At 39.2% G+C, this 14,407-nt stretch overlaps 1 protein-coding gene across 2 annotated transcripts in view; it reads left to right on the plus strand.

Annotated features, from left to right (window-relative positions):
* The window catches only part of slit3 (slit homolog 3 (Drosophila)), a 240,606-nt gene that overhangs the window by 26,163 nt on the left and 200,036 nt on the right, over positions 1 to 14,407 (plus strand). For both annotated transcript variants that reach the window (XM_086084418.1, XM_086084417.1), the window contains exon 4: positions 1,718 to 1,789. In XM_086084418.1, coding sequence (XP_085940544.1) covers positions 1,718 to 1,789 — 72 coding nt within the window. The remainder of the gene's footprint in view (positions 1 to 1,717; positions 1,790 to 14,407) is intronic.

Raw genomic sequence — 14,407 nt, forward strand, 5'->3', positions numbered from 1 at the left:
TATTTCAACATTTATTTTTTATATTTATTTTCATTTTTTGAAGCTCGTTCTTTTTCTTTCTTTTTTTTTACTTTATATATATAAAAATGTGTTGTTTTTATTTATTTAGTCATTTATTTATTTTTATTTATCTAGTGATTTATTTATTTTTTATTTGGGCAGGTTTGGTCCTCCATACAAATGATCTCCAATTCAACTTACAAATTCAAGAACTTCTGCTAATACAGCAGCAAGAATTGTTAGCGGCTTATGTGACGATCCCGAAATCTCCTGGAAAACGAAATGATCAAAATACCTCTGATGTGACGCCTGGCAGGGGTGAAAGGTGCCCGTCGTGGCGAGGACGGGTGATTTATGGCCGTAGTGGGGTGGGGGAAAAAAAATACTATCTTGTCTTCACCGCGGGCGAGCACATCTATCTTTGTCCGCACGTGAACGTAGCATAAATCACGCACATCAGAGTCGGCGGCGGCGGCCGAAAAAGTCAGGGTTGTGCCTAATAAAGTTGTAACACGCTGCGAGTACTTCCACATTGTAAGGAGGAGACTGGAAAATGGTCTACCCTGGATCGGAAAACTTTTCAAACCTCGATTATCCAGCGCGGGGCTCTTGTTATCAGGTTGACCCAGGTTCAAAGGTCGCTGTCTGCGTCTTCTCCAGCGCGGAGTCTACTTTGTGACCTTGTGGCCTTCGGCGTCCTCGCGCCTCCGACAAACGCTTTGGTGCTGATATAACGCTCGTTGTCCATCTCCTCGTTGACAAGGAGAAGCTGCTGTTTGTAAACAATGCTGGCCTTTGATGCTGACGCGGTTGCACTTTGAACGGAACGCGACAGGATTCACCATCCTGGGATGTTGAACTTCTCGCTTGTGTTGTGAGATTTTTTTCAAATATAAAATATGAGCCCTTGCCGGGATGAATTTTGGGGAAACATTCATCTGATGTGTATCTCTGTGTGGAGAATTAAAATTGACAAAATACAAAATAAAATGAAAATATGATCGGATTTAAGAAATATAAATCCAACATTTAAAACCCAAAAAATTATATAAATATCAATAATAAATAGAAGCGCTCTGTTCTTGTATTTTTTTATGCTTGACAGTTTGCAAGGGCACACTTAAGAATGCTTATTTTTATTTTATACTTATTATTTTTTGCTGAAATCACCTCATCAAAGGGAAATGCTAATTTTGTCTATGCAGACCGGATGCACGTCGCACGTTTTGACCGGCTATTGCATCACACGTACGCTTGTTTGTAGTCGCAAAGCAATGACGGACGATAAAGGGGACGAAGTAACAGAAATCTTTTTGGAATGAGTTGAAAAAGCGAACATTAATGCAATTTTAGATGGAAAACGGCAAAGAAACGCTACAGTTGATCAAGAATTACAAAATAAAACTCATATGATGTCGTCGCACGGCGCAGTCGCTTCCTGGTCTTTTTCTTCTTCTTTTAAATGACTGGTGGATCGCATCTCTATGGTGTCCAGCGCCACCTACAGCGGCGGAGTCCCCTCTCAATAGTCGCAAAAGAAGAACGTCCGTTTTGCGAATTTTTCAGTACATTCGCTTAAAAAAAATTGAAACAGTTGGATGGAAACCTGACTATTGAGAGGTATAAATATAATCAACTTGTCTCTACTGAAATCACTGTTCCATTGCCTTCTCTATCACTTATTGATGATTCCATCTTGTTGCATTTCTCTCCACAGCCGACTAAACAGGAACCGACTCGCGCTGCTCCCGGAACTTCTCTTCCAGTCCAACCCCAAACTGGGCCGACTGTAAGTACGCCCGTTGAAACGCCGCCGACCTCGCCGGCTTCTTCAGCGGTTTTCGAACCTTCGGGTCGCGTCATGGAATGCCTTTTCTGTTTGGATGGAGAATGCGAAGTGATGGGGAGTGTACGCTGGGGTCAGACCGCGACATGTTCTCCCTGCGTTTTCACTTCCTCCCCTCGGCTCTCCATCCATCTTTCATTCCACTGAGGAATTCCATTTGTTTTCGCCGCCACCCTGGATAAAGGTTGAGGCAAACATTAGAGATGCTTACATTTTTTTAGTGTTGCTTTTGATTGTGTATCCGCAATCATTTTTGATTACATGCATTTGCGTGTGTACGTTTGTATTTGGTGATATACGGTCCATGTATGCGTGTTGGGAGTGGTGGGGGAAGGAAATACCACCACTGGGATGATGAACTTCTCACCTCGCTTATTCGCTTTGAAAGGTCGCCAGGAGACAAGATATTTTTTATTACACGTGACAACTTCCACTTGACAGTTAGTCATTACGTCATGAAAATAAATCTGGAGTAACCGCTGCAGCTGTGACATGTTTGTGGATTTCCAGCAGAAAAGCCAATCTGGATTGAAAACGCAAAAGCTGTAATGTTCAGCATGGAACAAGCGAACGGCACAAAGGTTGTTGGGGGTAAGGGGAAGTCATTTTCTAATTGAAGTTTGAAAAATATATATGCACATCCTCCACCCCAATTGATTTATTACTTTTTTTTGCTATTAACTGTAAAAAAAACATAATAAATAATAAAAAACAATATACATTTTTAATTAACATTTGAAACAACTTTTTTTTTTAAGATAGATTTTTCAAGATACTCTATATTTTTTTAATATTATATATATATTATCTTTTTGGAGATTATTTTTCACAGTAAAAAAACTAAAAATATATTTTCAAATTTTTTAAATCATTTTTTATTTTAAAATAAATATTTGTATACATATTGTCAATTTAATTACTTTAATAACGTATTTTTTGATGAAAAATATTTTTGTATATTTTTACATACATTTTCAAATTTCAAATTTATTTTCAGATACTTTCTACAGAATATAATTAAAATATATATTTTTTCAAAATTTTAAATATAAATATCTTTTTAATTTTTAAATTTAAAAAGTATATTTTTTTCAAGGTTTTTCGTGTGGATATTTTTTCTCACATACTCACATTTCTCACACTTGCATAGTCAACAAGTCGGTCTTGGTCAGAGCACAAACAAGTTGAGACTTACTCAGCAGCACCTCTGCAGGCCACAGCCAGTAGTGCTCCATATTTAACTCATATCAACTATTCCAGTCGTATTCAGACTTTCAGGGAAAGCCGGTAACTGCAGTTCTTCGCTCCAAATATGCAGACGTGAAGGTGGACTTTCATTTTGAGTTCAACCCAAACAAAGCACCATAAATCTCCTTTAGATGACTTTTATTCCAAAAATGCTAATTCACCTCATGTATTTATAGCGCCGAGCTGCTCACAAAGCAGTAAATTCAAATACATGGAAGTGCTGCTCTCATTCAAAGATTTATGCCCGTCTCATCCAAGTAATCCCCGGTGTGCACACGAAGGCCCCAGAAAGACGCAAACTCTGGCCTCGCTGATGGCGCGAGCGGCAGATTTGCGGCGAGGTGTGATGTATTGCCCGGGGCGGCAGACCTGAGCGGTCCGGCGGGCGGGAAACTGTCATTTACGGCAACGGCGGCTTCCGCATAAACAGCCGCTCGCGCTCGCATGCGCCGGCCTTGTTGACTTTTCGGGCTTTCTTGTTCTTCATGAGTGGCCGTGTGATTTTTGCCGCGCCGCCTGGCTTAGCGTTAGCCCGAGAAGCCTTAATTGAAGTGGAAAGGCTTCCATTTGTCACTGGTCAAACATGGACGGCTACAGGAGTGGAAAAGGTGGAGAGCGAGTGAGCTTTATATCCCGACGTTGCCATCAGCACAAAGTAAATTACAGTGTCTGGACTGCTTCTACTGCCCTTTATTTTCTTTTTCTCTGCTTTTTCCCCGTCTTTTGCTGCCATTTGACCGAGCCTTTTATCCGGCCGATGTTGTTTTTTGTCTTTGAGCCAGAATTTTCTGCTACTACGGCACAAGCGCTGCGTTCAAATGGTCTTTTATGAGCTGTTATTAGGGCCCGAGGACCAGCACGGTGCCAAAAGCCTTTCGCAATCCCAGATGATGAAAGTGAACTCCCACCTATCCGCGTTTTTCTGTGGAATCGATCGCCAAAGGCCTGAAAGTAATAATTGGCATCTCCGATCGCCTTTTCCCATTCAAATGAATGGAAACACTAATTTTCCATTCCATTAAACGCCAACAAAAAATTAAGAAAATAACACTCGACACTATTGTTCTTTATAAATGTAATGTTTGCAAATATAATGTGACTCCATAAAATATGTAGTCTTCCAAATAATTATTGAAGTAAATTCAGTTAAAAACAAACTACTAAAGTACTGAGTAATTATTAGTAATTAGGGATAGACCGATTTATCGCCGCCCATATTTGGTATTTTGACGAATATCGATATCAGGCTTTTTAAAAAATTTTGATGGCTGATAATAAATACATGTGTTGACCCAAAGAAACAACTTTTTTTTTTTTTTTTAAGTAAAACAAAGATACCTGAAAAGTGAACATTTGAGTTATTTTGGAATTTTGGAATTTTGGAAAAATATATTTATTGTAGAAAACTAAAGGGAGCTACTTATGACCTTGAGGGTTCCTTGAAGTTTTTGTTAGAGTTTTAAAACGTAAAAAAATCAACATTTTGCAAATCTGAAAAATTGTTCAATAAACATATGCGTAAAAGCATTCCAACAAAGAATTGGAATTTATTATTTATTTAAAACATTTTTTACAGCAATATTTTTTCCCTTTTACTGAAATTGAATATCGTTAACGGTCTCCTTGACTAGTAATAATCGATATTGGTATCAGCCCCGAAAAAAACTCTTTTAGTAATTAATTATTTTTATTATTATTATTATTATTATTTTTTTTAACCAAAGTAAGAATGTCAAATATATAAACATGGAAATGTGCAAATCTATATATTGCCCAGCATCACTTGATTTAAAAAAAAAGACAAATTGAATATTAATTTTCAAAAGATGTCACAATTATTAATATTAAAAAAATAGCAAACTCAGGCAAATTCTGCCACAACAACTGGTCTTCAATTAGATTTGTTTACACCAGGCAGAGATGACACAAGCACGACGTATTTTCTCAAGTTCAAACATTTTTAGGCACGCACGGACGACAGCACAATATTTTTTATTATTTGTTGTTTCCGTCATGTTTTTCGTCATTAGAACTTTGCTTGTTATGCGTCTGACTTTGGAGATTATGCGTGGTCATGTGACTGCCTGGCTCCACTCGATTGGTTGAACACAGTCGCTGGTGGGAACGCTGGATGGGTTAAACGGTCATGTGATGTGTGAGATCACCATCTGGCAAAACAAGAAGAGCAAAAGTAATAAAATGTAGCTGAATGGATGAAATGGATGTAATAAGTAAAGCATTACCGAAATGTAGAAGCCAAGTGCGTCACATTGGACAGTCTCGTGGTCCGGCGAGCTCATTAATAAGCACGTTTGGCTCAGCGTCCAAATAAGCCAGATCCGTGATTGTTATGTAATGAAGACGACGGCATGCGGATTGCAAGCGGTCGGGTCGAAACCGCAACCGCACTGGTTGACTTTGAAAGAGGAAACATTGTTGGATTTGCGGGAAAGGTCTGGAAGGTGGAGCACAAGCCCAGCAGGATTGCGGAAGGTGGAGATGAAGAAACGCGGCGCGCCGGCGGCCTTTGGATGTCAAAACGACAGGAAGCGTGATGGGATTTACCTCTCAATACTCCCGGTTGAAGCCCCGCGGTCTGAGGTTTGGAGACGAGGGGGGGGGGAGGGACGCATGCCGTCGATATTCTGCCTTTGCTCTCAAGATATCAGGCCAGAATCCGCTCTTGGAGATAAAGCAAACATTGCGGCATCGATAGAAAGAAAGCGAAAAGTTAGTGGTCTCCGACTTACCGTGGTGATGATTGATGGGGAGGATTGGTGTGTGTGTGTGTGTGTGTCTTTAAAATAGGGGTGGGGGCAGTGGGTGATGGCGTGTTGATGGATGGCGAGGGGGATCACATACCCCACGAGGTGCTCGGCAGGGGGGTTCAAGCGAAGATGGAAATGGTGATAAAGATTGAATGGTGGGCTGGAGTCTGCGGTTTTCACCCAACATTTGCAACCAGTTATGACGACACACACTCGCGTACGAGTCCTATGAATTCCTGGATGGCTCCAATGGGAGAAAAATGTTGGGCCAGAGGTTCCGTGCTTCACAAATATCATGAAATTAGCCGACCAAAATCTTGACTGATATTATTACATGCTATAAATTAAGAGTCATGCGGTTATTAATGGCAACCTTGCAGGTTGCCGGTCTGAATACCAAAGCTTATTAACGTGCGCTCTAAAAACTGTTGGGTAAAAAAACAACACAAATTTGGTCAAAAAGGGACTGACCCAACTTTTTGGGTTATTCAATTTACCCCAAAATTTGGACCAAATGAATAACAACCCCAAAAAATGGGTTGCTTTGTGGGTAATTAATTTAATTTGACCCAAATTTTGGGGTTAAATAAATCAAAAAGTTGGGTCAGTTCATTTTTGGCCCAGTTGGGTCAAATTAAATAATCCATAAAGACACCCAATTTTTTAGTTTGTTTTGTGGGGTATTCATTTGATTAAATTAAATTATTAATGAAATTAATTATAAAATAAATTAATAACTCACAAAGAATATAAGAATAATGTTTTGTGGGGGTATTAATTTGACCAAACTTTTTGGTTAAATTGAATAACCCAATTGAAGAAACAGTTGGGTCCAAAAAAAATAAAAATAAAGGGTGTTCTTTGTGGTTTGTTAATTTAATTTGACCCAAACTTTTGGGGTCAAATTAATCTTTTTTTTTTTTTTTTTTACTTTTTGGGTTAAATAACTCAGTCAGACAGTTCTTTGTTTGACCCAGTTCATTTGGGTTATTCAATCAAAAAAAAAAAGTTGTCAGTTGAATAACACACAAAACAGCCCCCCCAAAAATGGGTTGCTTTGTAGGTTATTCATTTAATTTGACACAACATTTTGAGTCGAATAACTAAAGTTAGGTTGGCCCAATTTGGGTTACTTTTGACCCAACGGTTATTAGAGTGTTGCCTTCCAGCAATTATTCTGCGCAAGACACTGGTCGGACGTCAGTTGTGCCTCCAGATGTGAAGATTGGGGAACCTCCGTTTACTGTAAACACGGATTTAGCTTGGAAGAAGCACGAGTCAAGCGGCGAGAAGAACGAGAGCGCGAGGGGCGCATGTCGGGGTCACCTGAGCTGACTTTTCCTCCTAATGAACTTAATGAGGAAAGACGATGAGGCCGCCTTTCATCTGGCCTGATTGTCCACGGCTGCAGTTTACCTGCTGGAATGCAGCGGTTAGTGTTACAGGAAGTGGGTGTAACCGGCGCGTCACATGATTGGCCGCGTCGTATAGGATCCTGCGTTTTGTGTCCGCATGCACGCCCACGCAAAGACAACAGGAAGCTGTTGGAAGTTTGCGTCGCTATTGTGCGATTGTTCTCTTGTTGCCTCTTGCGTTTGTTTTTCACGCCGCGCTGTCCGCCCGCAACAAACAAATCATTGGCACCGAGACGACGCGTGAGAATCAAACAGGAGTTGACCGCTAAGCTTCGAGTGTCACTGAAAGTTGCAACGAAGATGGACTGGAAGAGTCACAGAAAGAAATTTAAATGGACATCCTTCCAAATGTTTCCCTCCGTTTTTGTGACTTGTGAACACTAACCCGAGCATGACCTTTGTGCAACTGTCGCGTCGTCGCAAACAACGTGATTGGACGCAAATGTTAGCTGGGAAAAGAGATGATAACATTTCTCGCTGATTTCTAATCTACTTAATACAATGAATCTGAAGTTCACGTCTTGTGGTTATTAATGTCAACCTTAGAGGTTGCTAGTCTGAATTCCAGAGTTCAGCGTGCGCTTGAAAAACAGTTGGGTCAAAAAGAACTCAATTGGGTTAACAAGGGACTGACCCAACTTTTTGGGTTATTCAATTAACCATAAATTTGGGTCAAATGAATGAAATCCATAAAACAACCTCCAAAATGGTGTTTGTTTGTGGGTTATTTATTTAATTTGACCCAACTTAATAGAATAACCCAATTAATTGAATAACCCCAAAAATTGGGTTTCGTTGTGGGTTATTAATTCAATTTGACACAACTTAATTGAATAAGCCAATTAATTGAATAACCCCCAAAATTGGGTTTGTTTGTAGGTTATTAATTTAATTTGACCCAGCTTCTTGGGTCAAATAAATCATTTTGTTTAACATTTTGGGTTAATAAATAGATCATTTTTTTAACCCAGTTCATTCGGGTTATTCAATTAACCCAAAACGTTGGGTCAATTGAATAAACCACAAAACAACCCCCTGAAAAAAGGGTTGCTCGGTGGGTTATTAATTGAATTTTTTTTAGGTGAAATTGCCAATTCTCTCCATATCACCTTGTATTGATTTTGACTGAATAGAGTTTCAAACGCGATCCTCGCAGACGTTCTTGAGGTCCATTGAGCTCAGACTTGGCCACGTTGCCTGCTGCGAGACGGTGCCAGGCGGATTTAAATGAAATTTGGTAAAGCGGCGGATGCACGAGCCAAAAGGAGAATCTCATCTTTTGGCCGGCCGGCCGGCGGCTTGTTTGCGAGCCCCGATGCGTCTTCTACTTGTTTCCACATTTACAGGGCAAAACACGTTGTCCCGCTTCCTGCACTGTTGTGGCCCCTCAAGAGCTGTCCGTGTCTTGCGTCCGTGTCTTGCGTCCGTGTCTTGCGTCCGTCCATGTTCATTGCAGGTTTCGTTCCAAAGTCGCTCGGAGGCTAAAGGTTGTGTGTCACTTGTCAATTTGTCAGCTTTCCACACGGGGGACGTACGTGTGACTAAAAAAAAGCCAGCCTGTCAAGCGAGGTTGTACGGCGGCCGTTTTCCTTTTCAATGTCAAAGAATTTTTATGTTTGCTGTGGAATAGCGCAGAGGCTGCATGTGGTTGTGATTTAAGCGCACAAAATTTTAGGTGAGTGGGATTGGAGGTGGAAAACTTTTTTTTTTCTTCTTCTTTGTAATAAGAAAGTCACCGAGGTTCGAATGAATCCGTTTACCAGCGAGTGAGCGTATTTTTAGACGCTCCATCCGCGTACATAATTTGTGTCTGCCGTGCATATTTGCTTATGGTTATTTCAACACGTATCCTAATGTACATGCATACAATACAGTACATGTTTAGTCGGTATGCGGGCGAGAGACGAACTTGAGACGAGGCCATGCGCACTCGCGTGGCGTTTGTTTAATCACTATTTGGGTTGACACGAGGAGGCTAATCAAAAGCAGACGGCGCTGCCTGGAAAAGCCGAGGACGAGCGAGGGAAGATGAATGCGGAGGGGGATCGCTCGAGAAGGGAAGGAATTGAGAAGCAGACGAGCGGAAAGGAACGCAACAGGAAACGTTTGATACAATGTTGCGCAACAGACTCATGATCGGACCTGCTCCAGGCTGGATTAAATATGACCTGGCAGGGTCCTGGATGCGCGCTCGTCTTTCGACAATTTCGTCAGAATTTAGAAGGAAATGATACAAGATTGGACAGCTCATCGGGAACACGAGGAGCGCATTTAAAAATAATAATCATCAGAAAATAGGTCAAGAAACAAAAAAAAAAATTGTACAAATAAACTGAATAACTACAAACAATTAAATGACTTATCAAAAAAAGAAAAAGAAAGTAAGATAAGAGATGATAATACATATATTAATACAAATATAAGACATCAAATACATATTTAAAAAAATGCTTTAATTAATTTCCTTGAGCAATTTTTATTTAGAAGCAAATAAGTACAATAATAGACAAATACTTGCGGAAAGGAAATGAATTATTGCAAACATGGACGAATAATCACGATCAATATCACTATTTCTATACTACAATGTCAAAAATAACCCAATTTTGGTTTAAAAAAAAAAAAAATGACTTTGGATTGTTTTTTAACCAAACAAATATATTTTTTGTTCTTTTATTTCTTGTGTTATTTTGTACAAAACTTTTTAGAATAGTGGGTCAAATTGATCGAACCAATTTTTGACCAAAACTGGTTTATTTTTTACCCAAGAGCTTCCCTCAATACAATTTGTACAATTTGAACCAACTTTTCGCGTCATATCGCACAAAACCACCCTCTAAAAATTTGCCATTTTGTGCAAACAACCCCCCAAAATTGGAACATGTTGTATCAAACAGCGGCAAAAGTTGAGACTTTTTGTCCAAAACTAGCCAGAAAGTTTGGTCAAATTGACCCAAGTGGCGAATTGGTCCAGTTTGGACATGAGTTTGGACATTTTCTTAGTAAATTATGCAAAAAATTGTCAGTTCAACAAAGAAAAAAAATCATAAACTTGCATTCAAAAAAAAACCTTTTCTCCATTGTGACTTACAGAGTGGAAGAAAAAAGTAGTCGCCATTAACCTTGTATCATTTAGACAAGATCTTAATTGTTGGGTTACTCCACTACATCGGTTTTTCACTGAAGCAACTCCCTTTGCTCCCGGCTGTTTTACTGGATTTTGACAGATTTTTCAAGGCCCACAGAATATTGTCTTCTGTTGCTATAAAAACATGGAACCTACCAAAAGAAAGATTAGTCTCTTCTTTCATCAGTGAAAAAAACACATGTATATGTTTTGCAGCAATTAGCATTAGAATATAGCTAAGTTTCATCATTATTCACATTCCTGTTGAAAACACTGTCAAAAAGAGCTTGTTGCAACACGGTCCTGGTTGATCTCTTATACTCTGCTGCCACCTGCTTTTGTAATAACTACCATTTCTTCAAGCGTTCTCTTCAGTTCAGAGGCCGCATTAAAGCCTTCTGTATGCTCTAGCATAAAATAAACCCCCAAACATTTTTGGGACCATGTCAATATTTAAAATAGAACGTTTTTATACGTTTTTGGGAGCAAATGAGTAAATAATAATAATAATAATGCATTCGATTTATAAAGCATATATTTTAAGCAATTTTATCGCAAATATCTAGTGTCCGAAGTATGGATATTTCCGTACATTCCTAACATAGAGTTTCAGAAACTCTTTCTCGACTGGTCACTACTTTTCTTTTGAAATCCTGTTAAATGCTTTCCAGCCGTTGTCAACATGAAGCAATGCAAATTCGAAAAGTACCTGCAATTTTCATTTTTTTTCCCCCCTGGAGCGGTGATCATTTGGAGGCATTTCTGACTCGTATGCAGCGAGACATGTTGCACAAAAGTTTGTGCCTTGCCAAGACCAGCAATAATAATGTAATGATGACATCGGAGGCTGTCAGACGTTGCGCGCCGTTCCTGGAAACTGTCTGCGCGTTTCCTCCAAAGCGTCCGTCTTAAGCGAGTATAAATCGTCTCTTTCAGCTTATGTGGCTGAAAAAAGTGGACGCTGAAATTCTGGTGCGTTTAGCGGCTGATGTATTGCGCGTTGTCGTTTTAATTTGACTTCGGCGGGTGAGGATCGTTTCCGGAGGTTGTCTGGCATCGTTCCGGTTGTAGACGGCCCGGTTGACACCCGCTCAAGAGGGACCCCTTTCAATTGCGTGTGTTTGGACTGCGGCGCGTGTTTGTGCGCAAATTGTCCCAATGTTGACGCGTGATTGATGCTGTTTAAGTCGAGTCGGACTTCAACAAATGAGGCCGATCTGTCACCATTGCGCTGCCGTGTGCACGCAAATGGGACTTACACAAACATGGCGGCGGCGCCAATCAGCGATTCACATCCATCCATCACAAATGGATCCAAACATAAAGAAAGCCGGGCCGAAATGTCTTTGCTGGGACTTCCCTGACAACATTTTTGCCTCATTACCTCAACATGTTTTGATTTTTGACACCCAATTTTGTTAGGCTTTTTTTTTTTTTTGTTTGCTTCTCAATTCAAAACGGTTCCCAGATGTCTTCATAACACATCTGGGGCAAGTTTGGTCAAAATACTCTACTTTGCATCCTGCTTATAACCGAGCTGAACGCGTTGGAAATTAAATTAATCTACAGGTTAATTAAAAAATATTAAATTTAATAAAAATAACATCTTTTTGGGTCCCTTAACACTTACAACACAGATATGATTAAAGGCAGAACGTGTGTTGATTTTGTCCTTTAGTAATTGTTTGACTTTACAGCAGAGAAAAATCGGCAAAAATCTAGCACATTTATTCATTTATTTTTCTATTTTTTTTTAGGGGGGTTGAATGTTATTAATTTTTGTTTCATGTTGCAATGTGTTAATATGCAAAAAGAGAAGAAAAATAGTATCATGAAAAAAATTCAATTTTTTTGTCAATTTTAATAATAACTACACTAAGTGCAATTTATGAAGAAATTGCGTGGGAATACTGAAAGCTTGAACGCTTAGATTTGAATGCATGTAGAATGCTTATGAAGTCAATTGAGAGATAAATGATGACCTTCCGGTTACTGGACAATGCACTTTACCAACTGTGCCACGAAGCACAGTATCAAACACCTGGTATGTATAAAAGTGGGCGGGGAAACGCGCACAAACATTCACTATATATTATACATAAAAAAACATGAGGAAATGAGAAAAAACACAAAAAAATCCCAACAAATTTGAAAGAATGAATGAAAAAAATGAAAAAATTTAACAAGTAAAAAATAATTAAAAAATAAAACTATTAATGTATTAATTAATAAACGGCTCTAAGACCTTTGAAAAAGAGTCTGCGTATTTTAGCCAAGCAAATCCCTCAGTCTTACAATTACCAATTGAAGTCCGACAGGAGTCGCCCACGTGACTTCCGCCTCGAGGCTTCTTTCGTCTCCCTCGTGGAGAGGATTGTTTGTCAACCTTTTTCCTTAAGGAAGTAATTTTCCCGCCCATCTCCCAAATATACACGCGGTGGAAACAACGCAGATTGCACAAATTGTACTCGGCGGACGAATCGGCGAAATCCCGAGGATAGAAACATCGTCCTGCATGAATCCAAAAAGGCCGCAACGCGCCGAAGGTAGAAGCCGTGACATCGAAAGACGCTCTGAAGCGAGCGAGCGAGCGAGAGAGAGTTGGGGCCACATGAACGGCGCGAGAGAGCGGATCTAACCTCTAAATACAGAGCACCGCAAAGCCACTTGAAAACCTGACGCGATGTATTTATACACACGCTGGCAAACGCACAGTGGGAGCGTGTACTGCCGACTTCGCCGACACATAAACACGGCGGTGCCCACATTGCCGCAAACACAACTTTGACTTTTTGGAGAGAGGGGGGGGGGGTGTTCTATAACGCAACTCACAGGGCGACTCCACCTGCTCAACTTATCAAAACCCATTTGTTTACCGTTTGCTCAATGTTTACCGTTTTAAATGGCTCCTCAGCAAAAAATAGTTTTTTAAGTTGAATTTTTGCACCAAGCCAAGAAAGACGTACACACGAGATAATTAGAGATGTTTAAAAAGTTGTCGGTTTGTGTACGTTATTCAAATCAGGCTCGTAAACACGCGCCGGGCCTGAAATTTCTGCCGGGAGTGAGTCACGGCAACCCGTCGTCTGCAGGAAAGCGTTTGAAAGGAGATCAAAACACAGTAAGCGACTGTTGGGCTCTCGTTCGGGCTCTCGTCACGGTTGCGACGTGGAGGGGCCAGAGTTGGACTCGTCAGACCGGCCCACATTAGTTCACAACTTTGTAATGACAATACTCAATTTTACTCTTAATAGTGTATCAATCGGAACTCGAATAACATTCCTACAGAACATCGATAGCTAAAATGGGAACAAAAGGGACCAATTGTCAAGTATTCATAATTTATTCATTCATAATTTCGCCGGGACATCCAGATTACTCACTTGGCTTGGTGACGTGCAATTTTGATGTAAAGATAAAATAAATACAATTGCTCCGTTTATTTTGGGGTAATCATGAAATACAATTGTGGTATAACAAACAACATTGTTCATATATTATTTAATTGATCAAATATTTGATTTATTTTAAGGTTAAAATAAATATGACTCAAATTTAAAATGGGCATACATTAAATCTTTTTATTTACCTTAACTTAAATTGGTTGATTTTTAGTATTGAAAATATTTTTGTATGCTCAACAATTTTAAACATTTAACAGTTTTTCTTTTTTTAATCAAATTGGTAAAAAAAAAAATTGAAAACAATATATTTGGTAAACAAATGGTCATTTTTATTTGATTTGGATAAGCGGTTAAAAAATGGATGGAATGTTTGCAAATTTTATTTTATAAAAAATTTGGTCAGTTTTATTTAACGTAAAAAAACAGGCGTGTGGATAGAATACAATTTGTTTATATTTTTTGATTTATTTGATTGGATTATTAAATGTATTTATTTTTAGTAGCAAATTTTAATTGTACAATTTTTTTTAATTCAGCGACAACATTTTTATCACTTTGTTTATAGAATATACACATTCTGCTGTTTAAAAACGCATCTT

This window comes from Leptonotus elevatus, chromosome 9 (assembly GCF_054856555.1).
Source record: "Leptonotus elevatus isolate MCC_2025b chromosome 9, RoL_Lele_1.0, whole genome shotgun sequence".
Taxonomy (NCBI): domain Eukaryota; kingdom Metazoa; phylum Chordata; class Actinopteri; order Syngnathiformes; family Syngnathidae; genus Leptonotus; species Leptonotus elevatus.